At 42.6% G+C, this 27,103-nt stretch overlaps 1 protein-coding gene across 1 annotated transcript in view; it reads left to right on the top strand.

The window, feature by feature from the left end:
* The first annotated feature begins 1,851 nt into the window (after positions 1–1,851).
* podxl (podocalyxin-like) overlaps positions 1,852–27,103 on the top strand; it is a 27,927-nt gene continuing 2,675 nt past the window's right edge. The window contains exons 1-7 of the mRNA XM_039791667.1: positions 1,852–2,212; positions 20,469–21,071; positions 22,557–22,789; positions 23,141–23,164; positions 24,285–24,417; positions 24,523–24,566; positions 26,483–26,602. Of these exons, the coding sequence (XP_039647601.1) occupies positions 2,170–2,212; positions 20,469–21,071; positions 22,557–22,789; positions 23,141–23,164; positions 24,285–24,417; positions 24,523–24,566; positions 26,483–26,602 (1,200 nt within the window). The 5' untranslated portion in view covers positions 1,852–2,169. The remainder of the gene's footprint in view (positions 2,213–20,468; positions 21,072–22,556; positions 22,790–23,140; positions 23,165–24,284; positions 24,418–24,522; positions 24,567–26,482; positions 26,603–27,103) is intronic.

Genomic DNA, 27,103 nt, shown 5'->3' with positions numbered 1-27,103 from the left:
TCCGACTCGTAGTATTGTGTGACAAAAAGAACGCAACCCGTGGTTATTCGTTTTTCGACACGGATGTGACGTCACGCTCGAGCTACTAGTCGCGATTACAAGACCAAAAGAACGCACCACTACAAGTCTCACAGCAGCTTAACAAGTCTTGATATTGTGACCACAGTTACAAGGTTTCAGGTTTGAAGCTCCGCGAGCACCCAGCGGCCACATGTCACACTTTATTTAGCCTGTGTGTGTGTGTGTGTGTGTGTGTGTGTGTGTGTGTGTGTGTGTGTGTGTGTGTGTGTGTGTGTGTGTGTGTGTGTGTGTGTGTGTGTGTGTGTGTGCGTGTGTGTGCGTGTGTGTGTAAGAATGGACAAGCTGACGTGAAGACCCGCTGACTCCGTGGATCTAAACACTCCTTTCCCGTGATCAAACGACACCAGTGCCGATGTGACTTCACCCCGCGTCCTTGGGTCACGTACCATTTTTAGGAATGAATCAAAACCAGGGGGGGGGCGGGGGGGGACACACACACACACACACATTGTGTAACTGCTTCCTTTGTTATTCAAAATGTCCCGGCAGCGGTGAGTCCAGAGCTGTGGGACTGGCTCTGGCCCTGGTTCCTCATGATAAGGGAGAGCAGCAGCAGTGGAAGAAGTATTTGGATCCTTTTAACTTAAAGTCAAAGTACTGATACCACACTGTCAAAAAAAAGTACACTGTAACAAGTAAAAGCCCTGCATTACTAATGTTACTTAAGTAAAAGTATATAATTATCAGCAGGAAAAATGCAAAAGCGCTCGATGCAGAAAAATCCTGACGTTTTAGAAAACTGGAAACGATCCAAACACAAATTGTTTATTCGGCTAATCATTAAGCTGGACTTGTAGCCCCCTCCCCCCCGACCCCCCTGTGTTAGCAGGTCTTCCATTGGGCAGGATGCAGCAGTAAAACAGTGTTGAACGGTTTACGGTTTATGGAAATGTCAGTGTTTCCATCCGTTATTAATAAAATAAGTAGGCCATAAGTAGACAGAATCTGCAAATTGGTGAGACAAACGAGAGAGGATCCTCCTCCTGAACATTCTGCCCCCCCCCCCCCACACACACACTTCTGAAAATGACGGCTACACCCCTGCTTTTGACCGACCATAATACAACATCAAGCCACTGTGGGAGGCAGAGAGAGAGAGAGAGATTTATATTTGCCATACGTGTTGATGTACATATAACGATATATGATGTATTATTGTGTTTTGGCTGATGTTTTGGCAACATTGGTATTGAAACTTCCATGCCAATAAAGCCCCTGGAATTACACTGAATGGAATTATGGTAACACCAAAAAAAAAAAATGTTACCATAATGTTTTATTGTCTGCATCCTACTGTAAAAATGTATGCTAATGTGAATATGTCCCTGTTGTACTATGTGCTTTAACAATACTGCGTGTCAACATGGTCATGCTAATAAAGCCTCTTTGAATTTGAGAGAGAGAGAGAGGTAGAGAGAGAGAGAGAGATAGAGAGAGCAGTAGAGATAGGTAGAGAGAGAGCGGTAGAGAGAGGTAGAGACAGAGAGGTAGAGAGAGGTAGAGAGAGAGAGACAGAGAGGTAGAGAGAGAGAGGTAGAGAGACAGAGGTAGAGAGAGAAAGAGGTAGAGAGAGAGACAGAGAGGTAGAGAGAGAGAGGTAGAGAAAGAGGAGCAGAGAGAGAGAGGTAGAGATAGACGAGAGAAAAAAACAGAGAAAAGAGAGAGAGAAAAAAAAAGAGAGAAAACAGAAAGAGCGGACAGAGAGAGAGAGAGAGAGAAAAAAAAAAGTGAAAAAAAAAAAAAAAAAGACGGAGCACAGCGCGCACCGATCAGATCCCCCAAATCCAAAGAAAGAAGCAGCAGCAGAAGAGGCAAACAAAAGCATTCTTGGCTTTGAGTTTCAAGACAAGAAGAGAGAGAGGGAGCGAGAGAGAGAGAGAGAGAGAGAAGAAGAAGAAGAAAAAAAAAGTTCACAATACGTTGGGGCGAGATCATTTACTCGAGATCCAAATTGAGGGAGAAAGGCGTGACAGGACGGCGTCAGTTAGCGGCCACACTCGGCTCTATCACCACCCCGGCTCCGGTGCACCGAGGGACGGATTGTCGCGCGCGGCGCCGCGTGAAGCATACACCCACCGGGTAGACAGGATGAGAGCGACCGGGAGGATGGCGTGGCTGCTGCTTTCACTCAGTGAGTAGTTCCATTGATTTTAAAGTTCGTAGACACCTGTGGCGGTTCCGTGGAGGGAGGGGGGGAGGCAAGGACGCAGGTTTAGCTTTAACATTGATGGGGACGCATTGGAACGGGGGGGTCGAGCCCGCCAAATAAAATATCGAGCATCAAAAACTTGATTTCCTGCATTCTGGTGAAATTATTATTCTCCGGTGAGGCACTAAACCTTTTTTTTCCCCCCGTATGTTATACTTGTTTGTTAACGTTACTTATGTATTATTGAAAAAAAGAATACAGCAAGGTATACTTAAACATCACATTATATTTTAATTATAGGCCTACATGTTTATGCTGATGAATGCATTGTATTCTATAGCCTATATTTGAATGTGCAAAGCTATTAAATAAATGTAGTGGAGGTAGAAGTATGGAGGTGCGTCCAATTTAAGGGAAAGTACAAGTACTGTGTACTACTTAAATAGGCGTACGGTACTTGAGTAGCCAGCATGTAGCCTACTTTCCACCACTGCCATTATGTCTTTGAATGCCCCCCACTGTGTGATTTTATGATTTTGTTGGACTTGTTGCATGAGTGTGTGAGCATCCCGTTGTAGCTGAGGCAGGTGGATGCCAGTCTGATGCCAGTCTGATGCCAGTCTGATGCCAGTCTGAGCTGTTGTGTGGTTCCCGGTTCTTTTGGGGGTATAGGTGGCTGTCTGCTTGTGACCCGAACAGTTGGCCTGAGAGATTTGTTCTACTCAGACTGTACCCTCCAAAGAGTTCTTAGACTTACAGTATAGAGCCCTGCTGGAGACAAGTTGTTTTTTTGTAATAGAAATATATTTTTCTTTCTTTTTTTGACTGGCTTCTCTTCCCCGGCTGGCTTCTCTTTTTTTAGCCGTGATCCAGAATGAATCACAGACACAGTTTTTTAAGCAGACTGTTTTTTTTTTCTGTTTAGGGATGGAGATGTGGTAGAACTACCTTCTGAGTATTATTTTTTATCTGTTTTTGTAATTTCTTTCAAATTCGGCGGAAAATTCTGGGGAATCCTGCGCCGGTAGATTCCGTGTGGCCCAGCTGATCAGTATCTAGTAACTTTAGCCATGAAATACGTGCAGTAAGTAAAGGACAGCTACCTCAAAAGTAACGTATTTTGCCTAAAGAAAAGTTATGCAAGTATCCTTTACTGTACAATGTAGACTACAATATGTATGAGTCTATGAACATACAGTGCACGCATAGGCCTATAATATAATTAAAAAAATTGGGAAGTCAACTATATAATATATATACAGTATCTCACAAAAGTGAGTACACCCCTCACATTTTAGTAAATATTTCATTATATCTTTTAATGCAACAACACTGAAGAAATGACACTTTGCTACAATGTAAAGTATTAAGTGTCCAGCTTGTATAACAGTGTAAATGTGCTGTCCCCTCAAAATAACTCAGCACACAGCCATTAATGTCTAAACCACTGGCAACTAAAGTCAGTCCACCCCTATGTTAAATTCCCATAGAGGCAGGCAGATGTTTATTTTATTATTTATTTCAGTTATTTCATGGATCCAGGATACTATGCATCCTGATAAAGTTCCCTTGGCCTTTGGAATTAAAATAGCCCTCCCACATCATCACATACCCTTCACCATACCTAGAGATTGGCATGGGATACTTTCCATAAAATCCTCTCTCAATGCAAATCAAACCAGCTATTAGGCTAACCGACATAAAACCATGCCAATCTCTAGGTATAGTGAAGGGTATGTGATGATGTGGGGCTCACTTTTGTGAGATACTGTATATTATATAGTTGACTTCCCAATTTTTTTATTACATGTACTGTAGGTATGTCATATACCATAGATACAAATAGTTTGTGTACAGCAGTTGCATCTAAACTTTGAATATCATTTTAAGCATTTGTTTTGAAGGTAAAACTACATATAGGGGGAAACGAGAGGGATGTTAAATGCAGAAAAGTCCGACTACTCAATTAGTGGACCCAGTCCGGCTCTAAGAAGCGAGGAGAAGACAGAAAGCGTCAGTGAATGCTGCCTGAGAGCGAGCCAAAGCCGAAACGTGCTGGAGCCAGGGTTGCTGCCAGGGCCGGGCCTTTTTGTCTCCTTCTTGCTTGTGTGTGCCTTTCATTTGTGCGTGAACTGAGGAGAGTGAAATCCTCAGCATTGAACAGCTCCCCTAGCTTTTTTTTCTTTTCTTTCTCTGTGTTGCTGTTAAGAGCTGCACAGATGAATGACTACGTTGTCAACTAGGGCTGAGCAATTTGACGTCTTCAAATCGAAATAGCGATTTGAAAGAATGCCAATTAGCCAGTGGTGAAGACCGCGATTAATCAAATGTGCAATATTTAGTTGAATGTTCGGAGTAACATTTGGTTTAACATTTTTGATTCCTTTTTAGGATCATATTTACAAGTTTTTTCATAAGATAAATGCTGGAATGATGTTACACATGTCAAAGATTGTGAACAGAAATGTCCTATTTACAGTGGAGCTTTCATTTATTTTGTATTACTTTATTTAACATGATCGTAGAAGGCGCAATATGTAGCTATTTGCAAATCGTAATCGCAATATATGGCAGGGTAATTACAATTCCACCCCCCCCCCCCAAATCCTTCAGCCCCATTGTCAACTATTAACCCTTGTGTTGTCTTCCTGTCCACCATGGACTCTTTTTTTAATAACTTTTTTTGTCACTTTTTTCAACTCTTTTATAAATTCATGGTCAATAGACCTAATGTTTATGACATAAACCTAATTTTTTAGTTTAAAATAAGCAGAAATTATTAATTACTTTGACTAATAGTTAAGATCAGAGGATGTTGGGTCGATCACAGACTGGTTTATGTCAAAGTTTAGTCAGGAGGCTGTTTTTTCAAATGCTATAAAATTGAAGAAAACACCCCAAATTCAATGAAAGTTATCATTTTATTACCTGCAAAAGATCATCCATGCATCCATGTTATTTTGGGGTAATTTGCTTAAAAATAAAAAAAAAACATATTTCTGATATAAAAAAAAAAGAAAATTCACACACGCATTTGACCCGAGGACAACACAAGGGTTAAATTAACTGCCAACTATTTTAATATTCAATTCATTGGTTTAAGGCTCAAAATTCTCTGATTCCAGCTTGTTAAATGTGAATATGTTCTAGTTTCTTCACTCCTCTGTGACAGTAAACTGAATATCTTTTGAGCTGTGGACAAAACCAGACATTTGAGGACATTTTAGAAGCCATACAACTAATCGATTAATCAAGAAAACAATCCACAGATTAATCGACAGTGGAAATAATCGTTTTGTTGCAGCTCTTGGTTGACCTGCTTGGGAGGACTGTATAAAATCTGTGTGAAGATGGTAATTACATCTGCCCCTCCACCTCCCACCATCCCAGCAGAAAGGGCTCCCCAATTCCCCCCTCCCACACACACCCACACACACACACACACACTCCTCCAATAGCCGCGGCTGTGGACAGAAGGAGCCTGAATAATGAAGCGCACCCCTGACCTCCCTCCCCATTGCTGAGAGGCGAGGAAAGTGTTTTTCTTTAATTATGCACCTGCTGCTCTCACCACGCACGTCAGTAGGTGGACTCAGACGGGAGGCTTTTATTTTTCCAGCGTGTGAAGAACAACATGTGACACAGCCCCCCCAAAAAACTCAATCTGAAAGCCGTCAGCACTTCTTTCTACAAAATAAAAGCCTGACACGTTGTGTTTTGTGTGTGTGCGCGTGTGAACGTGCATCTGCGTCTGTGTGTTTAACGGTTATCACAAGTAGGGCTGACAGCAAAGACACGCACGCCGTTGTTTGCATTGCTTTAGTTGTAAAGTAACTTTGAGATTGCAATTGAGTAGCCTTTCTGTACTCTTTCAGACCTTTCTAAAAAAAATGAGCACTTGTAGTTGAAATTGCCGTACTTGATAGCTTTTGGAAAGCCAGAACTTCAGAACAATCTGCTGTTCGCTTATGTTAAGTAAGGGGATTTTTTGCATAAGGTGATGTATGATAGAAAAACATGGTCACCATTGAACTGCAATGATGTCAGAATGCAGCGTTGGTCAAGGAAAGTTTCCCAGTCTCCATAAGAGCCCCATTTGCACTTTAATTTGTGTTCGTTTTTTTCACACAGATGAGAAGATCGATACTCAATGAGGCAATGTCTGTGAAGTGGACACAGTGTATTGCGACTTTCAGGATCATAAAGTGATGCACACACCTCCCCATAAAGCATTTTCACCATACACTATATAGTGAACGAGCAGCTTTAAAAAAATGTGAATACATTTTGTCTGAGCAGCCTTAAACCCCTGAAATGATTCAGGATTACACCTTCTTTGAATGTGGTATCCAAGTTGTCCTAGACAGGGCTTTATATACCGGACTCTTTCTTGGCGGGGTGCAGTTACTTCCTGAAGTCTCAGCTGGTTGTCCCGGTGATGACAAGACTTCAGGAAGTTACTGCGCCCCTGCCAAGAAAAAAAAAAGGTCCTGCACATAACCTCCTGTCAATGTGGAAAAGTGGCAGCATATTTCCCCAAAATTTCAACCTGTTAGTTGAGCAGAACGTTTGGAAAATTCTGTATTAAAGGGGGGGGGGGGAATCGACACATTTGTTGTGTTTGTGTGGATATGTTCTCAACCTTTATGTCTCGGGGACGAAAATTGTTCAAAATGGGCACGTTCGGTGTCTTTGCGATGGCTATTGGTTCACTGCAACTTAAGCAAATTGGTCTTGTGCTTCCTGCAGGCAGAATGAGCATGTATTTCTTCTTCTGACTACACATAAACATACAGTTCTCAGTCAGCCTCTCTTTGCATCGGCTACTTTGGAACATGCCATTTCACTTCGTCTACCCACGATGTTCCTGCTAACTGCGGCTACTAGCGTCTGAAAGGTTAGAAATAAAGCCAATGCTCGAATCCAAGAATTTAAAAAGTGCAGTCAAAGGTTAAATAAATCATTTGGATCCTGGGCTTTATGAAGGAGGCAGCATCATCAGTTATCAGTCCTCTCCAGGACTTCCTAACCCCTACGCAGACCATCTTCCGTGTGCATTTTGCCGGTTCATGACTCCGTTTCCTACCAGATAACAGGCGGTCGCTGTTCCTGGCTCGTCCCGCACACCAGCGGCCCGGGGAGATGCTGCCTGCTTGGCAACACTCGTCTGGTGTCTGCGCTGGCCGGCTGTACATGGGAGAGAACAGAGAACAATAGATGGGAGGGGAAAAATAAACATTATCAACATCCCAGTTCCCAAGGAGGGCGTGGCGACAGGAGACGGCCTTGAGCCACCCTCTCCCACTCAGTCAGGCTGGCGAAGAAACAGGCAGAATAGATGTGGGCAGATAGAATATTCCAGAGCAAAGGACATACAACATACAACGGAACAGGGCTGTTTCCAGCTACTGACCCCGGATAACCATAATCTTTACACCGTTTGGAGAATATGGTTCTAGCTAAACCCATTTTCATGAATTGGTTCATATGATATCGTACGAAAACAAATGTACACACATTTTTATGATTTTTATGAAATGATGCCGACCGCCGGGCCTGTCCCACGGCAACCGATCACGTGACCGGTATTAAGTTTAGCGGTCTTTACAGTTCAATTTAGCCGAGAAAAGATTACACGATCCAGCTACAGAGCACTGTGAGATCCCTTTCGTATCGGAGGCCGTTGCAGTTGAGTTAAGCCGACAAAAGACGACCATTGTACGGCGACAACAGTTTATGCACCTATACGACCAATGCCTACCATACACTAGAAGACACTGAACAGACTTCTATAAGGCTACAGTCTGACACCATCTCACATCTTTAAGACTGTCAAAATGTGTAAAGACTGGGGATATTGCAGGGTCACACATTGCAAGACTACAACTAGATTTGTTTTAAAAGATTTAACGAAGCTAGCTAGCTGCCGCTAGCATTAGCTGGTAACGTTAAGGGAAAGTTAGCTGATTTTCTGTCCTGCTGTACATGCAGATGAATGTCTCCAGTACCCGGAGGTCTGTGTTTATCCGCCGGTAAAACTCCAGTTGGATGACGCGCTTCAGAAGGGTTGAAAATTGGCAACTTTCCCTCTTTAGCGTTTAGCTTAGCACGGCGCTACAGCAACAATAAACAGCACTGGCTCTAGCCGTTTGCTGCTTCCTGTTTGGTGCTGGAGGGAGCGCACCCATTGGTTGTTGACAATGTTCATGTGATTTAAGTTCACTTCCAAGACTTTAAACTTAGGATCATATCAAACACGTTTCATTTTGTCAACGAACGTCAAGACGGGACAAAGACTGACTGGGACTGAGTTTTATGACCACCTTACACCAAACGATTGAGACCACGGAGCGCCCTGACTCTAGCAAGACTCTCAGGATCTCATTCAGACATTTGAAATTAGTCTGTGACAGTGGAATCGCTCCAAGACGATTCTTGAATCGCTCCAAGTCCAATGGACATTCATTTAACTAATGAAATGAAGTAGTTTAGAAACGTGATATTAGCTTATTCGCATGTGAGTATACATTGTATACCTAGAAGACTTTCTTCTTTTATAATTGGAAGAAAGTATGATGGAGGCTTGGTATTTGTATTTTTATGCACGTTCCTCAGATGAAAATGTCCATTCACATTTTGAGATTTCTAACTCCCCCCCCCCCCCAACTGTTTTGAAGCGTGTTTGAATGCAACATCGTGATCATTTAGTCAGGCTGGTGCATTCCAGACCCTGGAGCGTTCACAGTTTTTAATCAGCAGATGGAGTTGACTCAGTTGTTATCTAGTTTAAGGTTTTAAACATTTCTTTAACAAAAAAAAGATGTTATGGTTACCAGACATACAGTTAATGCATAGAAAAGAAATCTGAAAAAGTTACATAGTAACAGGAGGAGGAGAGGGAAGTTGTCACACCACTACTATGTATTAAAAGCCATTCTAAATGAATAAGTGTTGAGTTTGGATCTAAAAAAGAGCTACATCTGTAATAGTGTAAATGTCAGGGGGTAACCTGTTCCCAGAGCTGTATAGTAACGAAGTAGAACTACTTCACTACTCTACTTAAGTACTAAAAGGCTGTATCTGTACTCTACTGCAGTATTATTTTTTTCTCCTACTTCCACTTTTACTTGAGTACATATTTTCGATGAGTTTAATACTTTTACTCCGATACATTTTGTATGTGCTGCATCGTTACTCGTTACTGTTGTGAATTCCTCACGCTACCGAGACTGTGGAGGTTACAGTGTGTGTAGTTGCGGCTACGTTAGTTACGTACGTTTTCTTTTCTTTACGGTTGCCCGTTCAGAAGTCAGAGACAATGTAAGTTTGTAGTCTTTCTATTTAGCTACTGTTGCAGCATATTAAACTATTCCTGAGTTGTTTGAGTCTACAGTGAGTCCTGAATGTTAACCCTTTGACCCTGTGATGTGAAGCTGCTAGTTTATCTGGATGTTGCTAGCTTGCTAACTTTCCTGTACATCACACGTTACTAGCTAATGTGTGATACGTTTTGGGGCTTTAATTGTTAATGTGCTGGAGAGGATGTTCATTTTACTTGCAGTGTGATCTTTTTTTAATATAATATAATAATATTTAATATTTGTTAATTGCTATGGCTAGGAATTGTGACTGTAGGCTAAACATTTGAAATAATATAAACAATATGATATTCAAACTTTTGACTGCTTTCTTTAATAACTACATAACACAATACTACTACAGTACTTTTACTTTCAGTACTTGAGTAGTACATTTTAAAATAAACTACTTGCAATACTTAAGTACAAAACATGTTGAATACTTTAGTACTTCTACTTAAGTGTGGTGCTTAAAGAGCACTTCTACTTCTACTCAAGTCACTTTTTTTGATAGAGCACTTGTACTTTTATTCAAATATGGGTCTCTAGTACTTTATATGTCTGCTTGTTCCACAGTCTTGGGGCAGCAACTGCGATATAACATACAATGTTTTAGTATTAATTAAACTAGCCAACAATATAACGGCCTACAAGTCCAGCTGAAATGATCAGACCATTAAACACACAACAGTTTGGATCCTTTACACACACTACAATGGGAGGATTTTTATGCATCGACTACTTCTATTTTTAACACCATTTTCCTGATGATACTTACATACTTTAAGTTAACCCTTGTGTTGTCCTCCGGTCAAATTTGACCCATTTTCAAAGTTTTTTACATCAGAAATATGGGTTCCTTTCAACCATATTGCCCAAAAATAATTTGGAAGCATGCACGTACGTTGTATGGAACCCACGCAACATTCTTCGCAGGTAAAACGAATGATTACTTACATAGAATGGGTGTTTTATTCAATTTTATAGCATTTCAAAAACATTTTAAATGGTTTTTAAAACAGTATCCTGACTAAAAGTGACAAAAACGTTAGACATAGCGTCAAAAGCATAGAAAAAAGCGACAAAAACGTTGGAAAAAGCACCGAAAATTCTATTTTGACCCGGAAGGACAACAAGATAATGGTCTACAGGAAGACAACACAAAGGTTAAGTAGCACTTTCAATGCGGGACTTTTACTTGTAACAGAGTATTTTTACAGCGTGGTATTAGTACTTTTACTTAAGTAAAGGATCGGAATACTTCATCCACCGCATGGTTTTGCAAAATATGTCGGCAATATGTATGATGTGTGGTTGGCTCTTTATGATTTTGAGCGGATATGATGCCACAGAGGGAGAAATCCTTGCAAAGACTAAACACCTGCAAAGCAATTCCCCCCATCACTCGTGATTCTGTTCACACCCGTTGGAAATGAAATGTGCAACTCACATTCCTGACCTGGCTCGAGGACTCTTGAAGGTCCGAGGCAGACCTTTTTAGGAACCGAGTGTGCGCCGTCCAGATGCAGTGGGTCTTGTTTTTCAAAGGCCAGGCATGGCTGGCATGTGGAAGTTTCCTTCTGGGAGGAACCTCTGCTCCCCGTAAAGCCGAGCGTTTCATCACTGTCTGATGCTGCAGATACAGAGCATGCTCGCCTTCACCTCTACTGTAACCTCGCACTCCCTCCCCTCTACCCAGCATGCCACGCTGCACACGCAGGTGTCCATTAATCAGGCCTGCGGCTGGTACCGTCATGGACCTTCACTCGCCGCCTCCTCCTCTCGTCCCCCCCAGAACCTCCTCATTCCTCTCCTCTCTTCATCTTTCGCTCCTTTACTTTCTCAGCACTCTTTTCATCTGCCTCATCACTTTGTGTGAACTCCCCTCCCTTCTCAGGTTTAAGGAAAACAGAAAACGGCTGCTGCTCCGTTAGCGGAGAGCAAAGTGTGTGTGTGTGTGCGCGCGCGTGTGTGTAAAAATGAAACATGCCTACACACTGAACCTCTTTTAATTCTCTTAAGGGATTGGTTCACCAAAAGTACAAAAAAAAAACCACTTCTTCCACTCACCTTTTATGGTATTTAGCCATATTGTAGACAGTTGCACTCCAAAAAAAAAAAAATAACATAACAGAAATAAAAGTATAATGCGGTCCATTTACATGTGTGATTGTATTTACATGTATCATAAGCGATTGTATCCCAGCTTATTTTTACCTCGCTAAATGATTGAATCATCGGTTACCAGACAGAGAGAAGATATGTCAGATCAGCTCGTCTCTGCATGATGTTTAAATAAATAGCTATAGATAGAGTCTTTATGGGATAATCATTTCCACACATCTTTCCATAGCACAACACCACATATAGAACACATAAAACATGTAACACGTATACAAAACACATGACATTAAGAGACCCACACAGACCTATCAAATGGGAAAACTGCTAAGCAACTGAGGTGGGGACGACAGTATTATAGTTTGTCCAGCACTGTGACGGCTTTTTTTTGAAGCTCTAACATTGAACTTTTACAATCAGCACACCCCGCAGCTCTTATAAACACACATACCAGTCTGGTCTCCAAGGACAGGGAGTGTGTGTTGTTTGTTGATAATGTGCTTGTGTGTGTGTGTGTGTGTGTGTGTGTGTGTGTGTGTGTGTGTGTGTTGCACCGCTGAAAATAGCTAGAAAATAAGTTTGTATGTGGATGACGATGAGGTGTGTGTGTGTGTGTGTGTGTGTGTGTGTGTGTGTGTGTGTGTGGTCAGTCATTTCCATGTGGCCGTTAGATTTACGGTGTCTCGAACCCCTCTTCACTTTCTTTCCTCTCATCCCCCCCCTCCCCCGTTCCTCCTCTCCTCCCTTTCACTTGTCTCTCTTTTATTCCCACCGAGTGTTTCTACATTCACTGCTCCTCACCTCCCTTCACTGGAGCGCACAATGTAAAGCAAAGACCCCACCCTTCCCCTCCCTTCCCCTCCCTTCCCTTCCCTTCCCTTCCCTTCCCTACCCCCAGAAAGCTGAATTACCTCCCTCAATAGGACAAGGCTGGGGTGGGTGGGTGGGGTGGAGGGACGCTGAAGCCCTAAAAAGGCCCCGGCTGCAGCAGGGGTCCGCGGTGAGGCAGTAGCCCATTCTTGCATGGCCGCACGTGGGGGCCAGAGGGGCTTTTGTGTCGTCTGTCACCAAGCTAACGGGGCTGCTTTGTCCCGCCGGTGCTTTGGAGCGACAGCTACATTTATTTATTTACTCTCTCTCCGTTTGGCGGGGGCAGTGCATGTTCATGCTCAGACGCACATCAATCCAGGGTTACAGTCAGGGTGCCTGGCAAGCTGGAAGGATAATTAGGCTGGATAGCTGGTCCTCACACACACACACACACACACACACACAAACTGTGCCATTAGCATAACCGTATGACAACATAATGCAATCCTAATACAATAATCCCCTTAGTAGATACAATAAAGTATGTGTATATATACTTTAATGTCACCATACTGGCTGTTCTCATTAACCATTTGTACATAGTATAGCTATGAAAAGTATAAACACAGTGCTTTCACCCAGGAAATGGGTGTGCGTGTCCCGGGAGTAGTATCTAAGGGGACCGGTACTTTAATCCAAACCACAATCTTTTTTTTCCAAATCTTAGTCGAGTCGTTTTGGTGCCTAAATGGAACGGTCGTCGCCACAGGACAGTCACCTTTTGTCGGCTAAACTCAACCGCAATGTCCGCTGAAACGGCTGTAACTTCCCTGTGCTCTCTTGCCGGCTCACAGTAACGTTTTCTCCGCTAAATTGAACTGTAAAGGCCGCTAAACTTAACCGCCATGTCACATGACCAGCCAGCAGTCACTGTAGCTTTGTAGGATATCATACTAATTGTTGCGCATAAGTTTTCGTCCGTTATCATGCGAACACGTTCGTGAGAATGCCATTGTGTCGCTCATGTTGAGATTCAGGTGTTCCTGTTGTTTTGCGGCAGAGGGCAGCAGGTCGGAATTGAACCTGCGGCCGCTGTACACGTTGCCGCACTCTCTACCAGGTGAACTACCCAGGCGGCGCATGTAAATCTTTTCGGTGCAGCTATATGCTACTTTGGTTGAATGACGGCAAATAATTCCTCTAATATGAGTAGTATTTGCTCAGGCTAGAGCAATAAAAGTGTCCCCCTCTGTCCCTTTTTCTCTTCATCCTGGTCCTCTCCATGTTGCAGTCTGTGTGGGGCCTTGTTCCTGGGGGGGCATTTATTTAAAACCTGGCAGTCAGGATTCAACCAGTCTCCACCCTCCGGCCACACTGTCAATGCGTACGCATGGTGGTTCTCACACTGCAACGAGCAGCAGTGGGGACCCCCCCGCCGCCGCCTCCGCCCCCTGTAGGGAGGCCCGGGAGACAGAGAGCCCCCTCTGACCTTCTCTGGACCTCCACTTAGTCTCAGTGAATACAAGCTAAACACTGTCACGCTCCACAGGCTCACTATAGGACCAGCTTCAGACGTAGATCAGGGTACTGTGTGCAGACGACACGTTACACTTTTGGCAAATGGTCTTTTCCTCTCTGCGGCTACGGAGGCTGATTTGTGCCATGAAGTAATGAAGTTGATCGAAGAATCAACTGGCAAAAATGTAAGTTACTTCATTATGACTGTACAAGGATTCATTGATAACTTGTTTCTAATTAGATGACGGGAATCACAGGGTAGCCCGCGATATAGTCTTGCGTAGCCAGACCTTCCTCCACAGCGCTGCGGAGGAGGGTCTGGCGAGTCCACACAGCATTCCAGGATGTTAATAATACATTTTAGGTCAAATGCTGCAGACAAACTTTCCTGTGGCGCTGAATGATAGCGTACACCTAAACCCAAGTGAGAACAATAGAAACAAGGCAGAACTTAAAGGGGTAACTACCGTTTTTTTTTCAAACCTGGACCCTATTTCAGTGTGTTTTTGTGACTGATGGGAACAACAATCTTTGACGTTGGTCCAGTAGTAAGCGAGATCTCTGCAGTCGGCAGCGGTAAAACTTACAATGTAAGTTAAGAGGACAATTGTGCAGCTTGTATTTACCTTCACAAAAGTGCTCGTTTTGCCACTGGCAGGCTCAGATTAATATTCTAAGTGTCTGACAACATCTGTACCTCCGCCCAGAGGGAAGCAGGCTGAGCAAAGTGATGTCCGTGGAGGTGGAGTCAACGCTTATTACCGAATTACAAGGCGCATGCAGGCCCAAATCAACAGAAGGGTTTCCTGCCACCGAGGTGAGCCAAGAAGTCAGAAAGACGAGCCAGGGAAAGGACAGCAGGTCGGTTCTCACACCCTCTGCTGTCTGACCCTCACACTGTCCACTGGCTCAGGTCACACCATGAGACAGACCAACAGCAGAACAACAGTGTCTACACCAGGGGTGGAATGTAACTAAGTACTCAAGTTACTGTACTTAAGCACAAATGTTGAGGTACTTGTACTTTAACTTGAGTCTTTTCTTTTCATGCCACTTTCTACTTCTACTCCGCTACATTTCAGAGAGAAATATTAGACTTTTTACTCCACTACATTCATCTGTTACAGCTTTAGTTACTTTACAAATTAAGATTTTTGCACACAAAACACATGGAGTTTATCAAATCTGATGTTTTATTACACATTAAACTTCCCAACAATGTAACCGGTAGTGAAAGAAGTATTCAGATCCTTTACTTAAGCAAAAGTACTAATACAAGTATCTGTTTTTATATTTTTAATTGTTACTGCAGTTACATTGTTGAAACTTGGAACTGTCATATAAAGAGAATTAAAAAGTAAGACCGGTGGGACCGGCCGTTCTGGGAACGCCACGGATCGGGGTGGATTACGTGTATAGAGCAACGGCTTACACATTGTCCCATACTAGCGTCCTAAAATCTCGTTTTTATAATTTTTTTATTGTTTTCAACTGCTCTATAATGTTTTATGTTAAGCACTTTGAATTGCCCTGTTGCTGACATGTGCTATCCAAATAAAACCGGCTTGCCTTCCCACACTGTAAAAATACTCCGTTACCAGCAAAAGTCCTGCATCGAAAATGCGTCCTAAGTAAAAGTACGTAAGTATCATCAGGATAATGTACCTAAAGCATTGAAAGTAAAAGTATTTATGCAGAAAAATGCTCACATTTTAGAAAGTGGAAACAATCCATTTTTACAGTGTTGTGTTGGTACTTCTACTTAAGTAAAGGGTCTGAAAACGTCTTCCACCACTGGTCTACACTCTAACGTCCAGGTAGGGTACAGTAGGAGTGGGCTCCACACACTGGGATGGGGGATGGAGGATGGGGGATGGAGGCAGTGAGCAGATCAGAGAGGTTATAACGTTCAGGGTCAGGAGAGGATTTCTCACAAAGCACGGATAGATGGAAAGGAAATAACTCCCTACTCACTAGCGAGGTCCACGCCACAACAACATGTCGGTTAAAGATTTAAGATAGATGGCGGTGAGATTGAAAAAGGGGATGTCGTCTGGTTTTTAGATTAGATAATACTTTATTCATCCCACAATGGGGAAATTCACTTATTACAGCAGCAGTTTTTCCACAATAAAAACAACTAAACAACCATACAAACAAACAACTGGCAAACAACAGACAATGTGCAAAAAGTACTGAATGAATGTAAAGTAAATTTAAGTAATTAAGAATTTAAGTAAAGTAAAAATATTGTAATGTAAGTAAGTAATTGACGTTAAATTAAGGTTGGTCCGGGAGGATGTAGTGGAGAGTCCGGCCCAATTTCAGACGGGGACATCATTTGCTTTATTATTGCAAAAACCAGGCTCACGTGAGGTTATGGCACCAGCAGCATGAAGCGCACTTACAGGCTTTCATAATTAAATAATACACACCATTCATAAAACCTTTAAATAAACTACCATGGCACCATCTTAGAACAGAATGGAAATGCTTGCGTATTTAAAAACATATTATTCCATACTTTAACACCCAAAACACCAAAGTATATAAAAGGCTTGTCAGGTGATTAGTAGTCCCGCTTTGCCAGACCTTCCCAGACAATTGTGATTGGTTTAAAGAAATGCCAATAAACCAGAGCACGTTTTTCTCCCATCCTGGAATGCTGTGTGGACTAGCCAGACCCTCCTCCGCAGCGCTGTGGAGGGAGGTCTGGCAAAGCGAGACTAGATGTAAACAAACCAGAAACAAGTCTGTGTGTGTGTGTGTGTGTGTGTGTGTGTGTGTGTGTGTGTGTGTGTGTGCGTGCGTGCATGCATGTTTTCCTGTAGGCTGTGCTGTGAGGAACGAGTGGGCGAGGTAAAAACAGCCTGGGTAAATTAGCTAAGAAACCGATGCGTCATTGACAGCTGGGGTCAGCGGGGGTCACACCAAACAAGACGCCACACATGGGGGAGGGAGAGTGAGAGAGAGAAAGCAGGGCGGGATGAGACCATGACTAATGCTGATTGGTTTAAAAGGCATCTCGCCAAAACAAATGCTCGCAGATAGGTGGGGTTGGCAAGAAACGATTCGGTCACTGCAATGACTTACTGTGTCAGTCTTCACTAACTTCCCCTTATATGATGGGATGTCGAAACTCTTTCCAGTGTCATCATACATGAGGGGGGAAATCCACCCGTATCCACACGGGGGGCTCCAAATCATTGTACATTTTCTGAAAAACTAAAATGTCCTAACATGAATCCAACATTTTAATTAGCATATATACTGTAAAGCATCCTATTTGTGAAAATCCCCACTAATAGGCTTACTGAGGTAAGGTAGTCACTAAGGTAGCCATCCACAGATCCAGTTCATCCTGAGGATTCCCTGTCCCACATGTACGTTTAACATTAAAACATGATCTATAAAATCATGCCGACATTTATTATTTTAATAGCTTAGTATTCTATGGACTAAAAAGCTATGTATAAAGGCTTTAGGCCGCCCTACACGTTATTGTAGGCCCAGTTTAATATGAAGACCACTGCTCTAGGGTATTCTGAGGGGAAAAGCCCTCATAAAGTAAATTTGATATGCTGTCAAAAAGCCTCAGAAGAGTGAGCAGCACATGTACTGTACATCACAACACTCAGCTCAATCAAAGGAGCCCTCTGAGCGCAGGACGTGGACAGACTTCCTCTCTTAGTAACAGTGTTTCTGGCAGCAGGCTGGGGGCCTGATAAATGAGGTGTCTGTGCGCTACAGAGACAGGACAGGCTCGGCTCTACCAGCCTCCACTTGACCTTATCTGCTTATTACCGACACCGTCCTAATGCAGCATTCACACGCTGGGGGAATTATGGCTGCAGCTCAGGGGAACATCCTGAATGGTTTGCTGGGAAATGTTTGTTTATGTTGTGCAAAGTGTGAGCGGCAAAGCCTCACATGCTCAACAGTGTATTCAGCCTAGAATACGAACGTTGCTGTAGGTGCTTTTCGGAAGAGGGAGTCATGTCAGATTACGTGGAATAATACTAATATGTTTCTTACTTCTTGCTGCCTCAAGTTTTGGTTGTGTAGGTGTCCATGAATTGTTGAATATTTGGAGAAAATGCCACGTCCTCCTACTTTTCCGCAACGTTGATGCTGGTTTGTAAAAAAAAGTTTTTATGCTCGGGAAGGAGATGTGTTGACATCCTGAGGTTTGTTTTTAGTTTTTTAAATTAGCTTTAAATCTGCGAAACATTCTGCGAAACATTCTGCGAAACATTCTGCGAAACATTCTGCGGCCGCAGATGTACTGTACTGTGCATCCATCACAGTTAATGTCATGCCATTATGTTACTTTATCGTTGTGTGGTACAGTAATACAGATTTCCAATGAATATAATGTAATGATAGATGGGATGTTCACTGTACAGCCGCCTACACATGATAGGCGGCAAAACCGCTTTGAGCCAGCCGTTCCATTGATTTCCTACGGGGGATGGCGGTGGCGCCCAACTATGCGCTGTGCTAACCCTGGCGTCGCGCACCGCTTGGATTTGCCGCTTTGTGCTGCGCTCAAAGTTCAAATAATTTTAACTTTGACCTAGTTGCCGCTGACCTTTCGAAAGCCCAACCAATGAAATACCTAGCAACGGGGTAAACAGCTTCCTTGCCACCCTTGATGACGTTTACCTGCGGTGCGATTTGCTCTCTGCGCTTGGCTCTGCGCCCTACCTAGCGGTGCACAGAGAGCAAATCGCTTATCATGTGTAGGTGGCTTTAGGTCGTTATCTCAAGTGAATTTTTTAAGTCTCAATAAGTTGATTTACATTATCGTTGGCTGCCAATTAGTTAAAGGTCCCATGGCATGAACATTTCACAGTTTTTTTAACATTAATATGCGTTCCCCCAGCCTGCCTATGGTCCCCCAGTGGCTAGAGATGGTGATAGGTGTAAACCGAGCCCTGGGTATCCTGCTCTGGAATCTTCTCCTTATGAGGTCATAAGGAGCAAGGTTACCTCCCCTTTCTCTGCTTTGCCCACCCAGAGAATTTGGCCCGCTCATGAGAGAGAGACCTCATGGCTTTCAAACGAGCAAAGTGGCAGTTGGTAAGCAAAAACACATTCAAGAATCTAAAATAACAGTGTGGTTTACGAAAAACAGGCCAATAAGATAAAGTACAGTAAATATCAGGGTTTTCCCCAGTGTATTGCAGGCCTGGTGGCCCGCCGGGCCTACATTACCCCCCACCAGGCCATTGGGAATTATTTTTTAATATATTTAAGATGTTTTTTTAAAACTACTGTTGCAGTGTGGCGGCTCGGTGTGAAACTAGACGTAGTCATATTTTCAGATCTCCAGTCAGCTTTTAGGAACAACAATCTTGAAAAAAAAATATGTTTAAACCCATTATGGTCCTCTGAGGAAATATTACATACTGCAAGTGCACTTTAGAAAGGCTACCTGGAAGTTCATGTGTCACCCCACATGTATGTTGAAAATCCAGTGACTGTGTGTGGATGTACTGGGGTGGGTGGAGGTCAGAAAGCGAGGGTGTTGGGGGTGGTGGGATTGTTTTCTGGTTGGGGAGTCAGGCGAGGATTGTTCACGGGGCACTCCAAATGGGGCCTCAGCCCTGGGTGTGGTACTTCCAAGTTTATTGTGTGCAGCATCCTGTCCTGGTCACTATAAATAGAGAAACACAAGAAGATGTGGCTGAAGCTTACAGCTGTCCGAGCCGCAGGAAATCCAGGAGCAGAGGTCGACATAAGCTCAGACTTCAGAGTGCTCCGGGTGACCATTTAAAAAAAAGGCCATAATTTTAAATTAAAGCTGCACCCATCAGTCAGCGGGTAATGTGAAATATGAAAGGGAATGCTTGTCACCCAATTCTACAGTTCCCCCGTAGCTCCACCAAGTTTCTTTTTTAGCATTTCAGCTCATAGTTTACGTTTTAGGACGCGCACCTTAACTTATGGTTCAGTCTCATGGATCATTTAGTTTCCATTCTGTTTTCAGCAAAACATAAAATAAATGGGATCATAATTTACAAAATGAACATCATGCTGTATTGAAGAAGATTTAAAACTAGTGATTGAGACCATAAGCTCATTATTAAAATGTTTATTGACGTAATAAATCAAGTGAGAAGTAGGGTCATTTTCCCATAGACTTCTATAGAATTATTATTCTTATTTTTTCAACCAGTGGAGTCGCCCCCTGCTGGAAATTAGATAGAATGCAGCTTTAAGGAGCTTCTGCATTGGCTTCACTTTTCAGACCTGGAATCTTCATCCATTATTGTTTACAGTCCATTTTTAGCTTGTTGTGGTGCCCCCAAGTGGCCACAAAATCAGTTATTGCAGCTACAGGTGAATATTTGCCACTCACTGGTTGATGTACATGCTACCCATTTAGCAGCGTGCTGTACCTAATAGTCATGTTTTTCCTTCCCTAGGCTTCCTATTCCACAGCGCCTGTTCAAATGATACGACTACGGTGAGCAAGAATCCTACCATCACGACTGGGGCACCGACTACGCCAACTGTGCCAAAGCTAACTAGTAGTGGCCCAACTGGAGCACCATCAACTATTGGTTCTGTTAAGACAACCATACCTACCCAGCCATCAACAACAAAACAAATTCCTGCGGTCTCCACGCCTGCTACCACCACGATGCCTGCTATAGACAAGCAAATCTCCACCCAATCACAAGCACCCACTGTCACAAACAGCCCACCAGCACATTCCACTACCATCTCTGGTGCACCCCCTACAGTGAGTAATGGTGCCACTACTGCTGCTACTACTACCCTCAGCCAAACAAAGACCACACCCCTAGCTTCAACAGCTGCAACAGCTGGAAAAGATGCAGCAGTATCCTCCAACACTGATGCGCTGCAGACACCTGGCACCACCAAATTCTCTGGGACTGAAGTGCCTGCCACACAGACTGTCAACGTGGGGACAACCAAGATTGTGATTTTGACAAATGCCCCTACGACTGGGCCACAGTCCATGACTCACACCGCCATCCCCACTAGCCAAGGGAGAAATGGAGGTAAGTTCCCCTGTAGTCTCGCTTTGTCAGACCCTCCTCCACAGCGCTGTGGAGGAGGGTCTAATCCACACAGCATTCCGGGATGAGAGAAAAACGTGCTCTGGTTTATTGGCATTTCTTTAAACCAATCACAATCGTCTTGGGCGAGTGCCGGACAGAGCCCTGGTGCCTTTGCAAAATAGCCTCGGGAAGGAACTTGTTTTGGTGGAACATGTGTACGTTCAAAAGTAGTTTTAGTCGTGCGAGAGAAAACTCCGATTGGACAGATAGTCTAGCTAGCTGTCTGGATTTACCCTGCAGAGATCTGAGGAGCAGTTAACCATAGTCCTCACAAATCCACCGGAGGTTAGAACACCAACACAAAGAAAGAGGAAAGGTAATGGACATCCGGCTGAAAAGAGGGATATCTGGCGGAGCGATCCCAGAAGTATAGACTAGTTCCCCTGGAAATCTGCTGTTTACCAACATAAAAACAACACACCTGCAGGCAATGGTTGAGGGTTCATTTGCAAACTTTTAAAGGCCATAACTCACCCAAAACAGTTGACTTGAATGTAAATGAAATTGTTAATTAATGAAATTAATGAAAACTGATCAACCTCTTTTAATGAAATTAATGAAAACTGATTAACCTCTTTTAATTTACACTTTTGAAACCTGCTTTTGAGCTTGTATTCCATCGCTTGTCTCTGTCTTTAAACTTGGTTCTCAGGCTAGCTAAAACATTTCTTCTGTTGATCTTGCTACACAGTAGTACGCAATTCTAATTACCCAGAATTCCATGGAAACATTTTGCACATTTTTGAAATGCAAATCGCCCGTTAATCCTTATTTAAACTAAATTTAGAAGTGTGATGTAGAGGTAACCCTGACTGAGATGCATATTCCCAATGTGCTGTATGCTGTACACGTCCAAAGAATGTGTCTAAAAACCAAATAATACCGGTATGTCACACAACTCTTTAGCCGAAAATGCTACATTCCTTAACGTCAACAATCTAACTTAGCCGGACACATGGTTAAACGAAATTTGTTCTTAACAGCGTATTGCCGTGTGTGTATTTTCTCAATAGCAAATCCCCACCAATTGGTCCCAAAACGTCCCAGTTAGAGAGTAAATACCGTAAACATATTCTTGGTAAATCTTTACAATCATTCCCCGAAAGAACCAAGCAGGCCTGCCTTGTTGCACCGTCCAAATTTACTTCAAAACTTGCCATTGTCAGGGTGTAACAAAATGCTCAGAAGTTCTGGTTAATGTTGCTCGATCCGACCACGGTGTTTAAAGTTAAATTAAAGAAAGCGGAGAGTGAGGGACATCTGGAGGAACTACTGGCGGCACCGGAACTATCCCATAAATGAACTGTCGCCGATAAGGACTAGGGTGCGTCTAAACGTACTCAATGAATGGCTCAGTGGGGTGTGTTTCACTATCAGGGATCAGGGACAATATATTTACTGTTGTCGTATTGTTTGGGGTTGAAGGAGCCGATAACACAGCTGTGACGGGAACAAGCAGTGGGCAGACTGCATCCGGGGCCACAAAGCCAGCTGTTAACACAGGGACCACCAGCACCCAACCAACCCTGACCCGGGCAGGATCTCCCGCAGCAAAGACCACCAACACTGGAACCACGTCACCGCAAACCACCACCACCACTACAACCAGCACCACCAGCACCACCAGCACCACAGCAGCTCAGCCAAAGACCTTTTTGGTAAGACATATTGTCACAAAGTGGAGCAGATGAATCCGTGCATCATTCATTTGTTCATTTTTCAAAATAAAAGAAGAAAAAAAAAAAAAAAACGATCCGTTTTTTTCCATTTGTCATTTGAGCACAAAATCAGAAATTGGAAAAACGCATCATTATTAGTTGTTTTTTTTCCATTTGGGTTTTGGAAAGAAGTATTGAGAAAACAAGTAATGTTTTGCTTTTTTTTGACTGAAGGAATGATACACGGATTTAGACAGAGGTGGTGCGTTTGCTTGTGTTCACTTCACGTTAAGATTTTTTACAGAAATGCTTCTGACTGACGTACTTCTTTTCTGACTTTTTTTTCTACAGTATTCTCTAAACAGCGGACCCGAGGTAAGATTTTTTTACCACATTTCGAGTTTCGCATCTTTAAATCTGGTACAGACATCAGACTGTTTCTATTCACCCAAACAATACATGTGATAATAAACACAGTTTCTGCTCCGACTCTCATCGCGCCTCTGCTATTGTCCTGTCCACTGGAGGCGGGCCTACGCCCTTCCCACTCCTTTCTTCACTGACATTTACTCCACAGAGTTATTTCAGTGTAAAGATGGAGAATAAATGTGCAACATCCTGCAGGATGGTTCAAAGTTTTTGTCGCTTTGTCCGACATTTGTTGCCATTTCACATTTTTGCCTCTTTTTTCGAGGTATTTGACGCTTCTTTCAACGTTTTTTGTTTCTTTTTTTTTGGACAATGTTTTCAATGTATTTGTTGCTTCCCTCCCCACAATACATACAGACATGTCCCGGGACCTCCCTAGATAGTGGGAGATCAATTTTGTTTATTTATGCCAACAATTTCAATTCTTTTCTAAATGATCATGGTTTATTGACTTTCATAACCTTTCAGCCTATACTGATTTTTTGGGATATGATGCATTTGACGATACAGCGAGAAATGACATCACAATAAGCAATAGAAACAATGTAGGCAATGGCGGACCGTTTTCTGTTGCAGAGTTCGAAGAGTTCAAATAGAGATATAGGCTAGAAAAAAAGAAAAAAAAAATCAACAACTTCCCAGCACTAGGAGGTTCTGGGTGGATCCAGCAACAGGACAGGAAGAAGTGAAGCTTGCTATAAAAATAAATTTTAAAAAGATTCCAGTCCCTGGGTGGAAAAATGTCTTAGTGGGAACCCTTCCTGCCTTTCACTAGTTTCCTTCGTTCCCACACCTCGTTGGTATATAGTCACCCTCTCTCTCTCTCTCTCTCTCTCTGGCTGCCTAACGCAGCTGTGCCGTTCCATAATATACCCGAAATACTCCACACATCCCCAGCACAGGAAGATATGACATCAACTGTCACCTTTTCACCTTTCCCGTCCACACTCTGACAGCACGGCAGAGGCTCGGCCGTGGCCTATCAGCTCACAGTCATTCGTGGAAAGCAAAACACGCGGTTGGTTAACTTACAGAGATGTTTACGGATGTGTCCTCTTACCTTCAGAAAGAGGAGGAGAAAGAGCTGGCGGAGGTGTGCAAGCGGCTGCTGGTGAATCTGCACGATGGGAACTGCACCCTGAAATGGCAGCACCACAACGGCAAAGTACAGTTTGACTATGTGGAGATAAATGGCAAAGGTAAAGCACCTTCCTCCCTTTATAAACACCAACATATGTCAGGTTCAAGGAAAGTTCAACAGAATTTTCTATCCGCTAACAAATACATTTACATTCATCCCACAGTGAGAACCAACATTGCAGCCCAGTATTATGAAGAAATCACCAAGGTAAGGGTTAATATATGGATGGTATCAGTGCCGGAAATGGGCCAGTACCCCCCCCCCACCCCCCCCGCACTGAGTCCAGGACAGAGGTGGAAAGAGTACAAAAATATTCTACTTATGGTCATGACATGGTGCTCTTTGGATGCTTTTATATAGACCTTGGTGGTCCCCTAATACTGTATCTGAAGTCTCTTTTATATAGACCTTAGTGGTCCCCTAATACTGTATCTGAAGTCTCTTTTATATAGACCTTAGTGGTCCCCTAATACTGTATCTGAAGTCTCTTTTATATAGACCTTAGTGGTCCCCTAATACTGTATCTGAAGTCTCTTTTATATAGACCTTAGTGGTCCCCTAATAACTGTATCTGAAGTCTCTTTTTCCATATAGAACCTTAGTGGTCCCCTAATACTGTATCTGAAGTTTTTTCCCTTTTTTTTAATTTTTTTTTATATATTTTTTTGTTTTTTTTAATATAAATTAAATATTTATTTATAAAAAAATAATAGTTTTTTTTAAAATATTTAAAAAATATTTTTTTAAAAAATATTAAAAATTTTTATAAAATTTAAAAAAAATTTTTTTTAAAAAAAAATATTTTTTCTCAATCTTTTTCCCAAAAATTCAGCCTTGGTGCAGAATTACAGCCACTAGAGCCAGTCCCACAATGAGCTTTCCTTAGGATGTGCCATTTCTGTGTCTGTCGCTGTTGAGGAGGAGAGAGGGGGGGCAAGGTGGAGGGTGGGGGGTGTGGCCTTGACCAACTGCCACTTTGCTCATTTGAAAGCCATGATGTCTCTCTCTCTCTCATGGGTGGGCCAAATTCTCTGGGCGGGCAAAGCAGAGAAAGGGGGGGTAACCTTGCTCCTTATGATCTCATAAGGAGAAGATTCCAGATCGGCCCATCTGAGCTTTCATTTTCTCAAAGGCAGAGCAGGATACCCAGGGCTCGGTTTACACCTATCACCATTTCTAGCCACTGGGGGACCATAGGCAGGCTGGGGGAACTCATATTAATGTTAAAAAACTTCATAAAGTGACATTTTAATGCCATGGGACCTTTAAGTAAAAATATCATTACTTTGAGTAAGTCAAATTACCGGCATAAAAAATCTACTCAAGTAAAAAGTAGCTCATTTAAAATTTGCTCAGAGTAAAAGTTACTTAGTTCCTTTTTTAAAAGCGGGATATACTTTTTTATATTTAAATAATATACATTTTATATACCATACACTGGTGGTGCTGGAGCTTTGACTCACCCGACAGATCACGATCAAACTGTAAATGTGAATAACTTGACTAAAGAGAGCGGAAGAAACGGCCATCGCACAAAGGCATGCATCCGGCAGAATTTCCTGCAGCACCGGAGCAATCACAGAAGTGGAAGGTCGAGGACATAGACTAGAGTCACCCCTACAAGATATACCTATAAAATGTAGCTCATTTAAAATGTATCCAAGAAACATGCAATGATCATGTCGTGGAACTGCTGAATTAGAGTACTGGCACCTTCTTTGGTCCAATTCACATGGTAGACGTAAACACTAGTGGTTGAAAATTCTGCAGCAGGTCACCAACAGGCACTACAGCGGCGGTGGAATGTAACTTAGTACATTTACTCAAGTACTGTACTTCAGTACAAATGTTGAGGTACTTGTAAGTACTTGAGTCTTTTCTTTTCATGCCACTTTCGACTTCTACTCTGCTACATTTCAGAGAGAAATATTGGACTTATTCCACTACATTCATCTGACAGCTTTAGTTACTTTGCAAATTTAAAACTGTTGCACACAAAAACACTTGTAGATTATAAAATGTTTTATTATAAATTAAACTACTACTAAGTAAAAGATCTGAGCACTTCTGCCACCACTCCACTCCAGTGTGAAAATGATCTTGTTTTTATTCTCTACTTAAAGAAACCAACAGATAGCAAAACCCTGATAGCCATCCTGGCGTCCTGCGGAGCTCTGCTGATCATGATCGTCATCCTCGCCGTTTGTGCCTCGCACCGCCGCAAGCCATACAACGAGAACCAGGTAGGTGGAGAGTCTTGCTTGGACACATAAGCATCCACATGTTTTTATCCGAATTAAGTGATATCGAATGAGAAATGCCTTATGGAAACAGTAAAATTCGATTGAATTTCATGAATATCGACTCAAAGGAAATACGTTCGGTCTCATCGGACTTTATCTTGATCGATATATACGGCTTATGCGATAAACGCTGATGGAAACGTTATTTGCCGAATAAATTAATGAATTGCGATTAAGTTTTAGGTCATTTTATGGTTGCAACCCGCCACAAAACGAAGAAGTTTTAGTTAATTTCCGCCCAGTATTTCTGCTCTGTTTGCACACATGATGGGCGTCAACAAAGACAGATGGAGATGGACGAACGAGGAGACAAGAGACTTTGAATTTAATTTACGAGGAAAATATAACGGCTATTTTAGATAGCAAAAATCTAAGAAACGCCATCATTTATCAGGAACTCGCGAAGGAAATGACCAACAAAGGTTACGACAAGTAAATGGA

The sequence above is a fragment of the Perca fluviatilis genome, chromosome 23 (assembly GCF_010015445.1).
Source record: "Perca fluviatilis chromosome 23, GENO_Pfluv_1.0, whole genome shotgun sequence".
NCBI classification, from domain to species: domain Eukaryota; kingdom Metazoa; phylum Chordata; class Actinopteri; order Perciformes; family Percidae; genus Perca; species Perca fluviatilis.
Note: the sequence above shows the minus strand (reverse complement) of the source record. Positions and strands in the feature narration are given on the sequence as shown.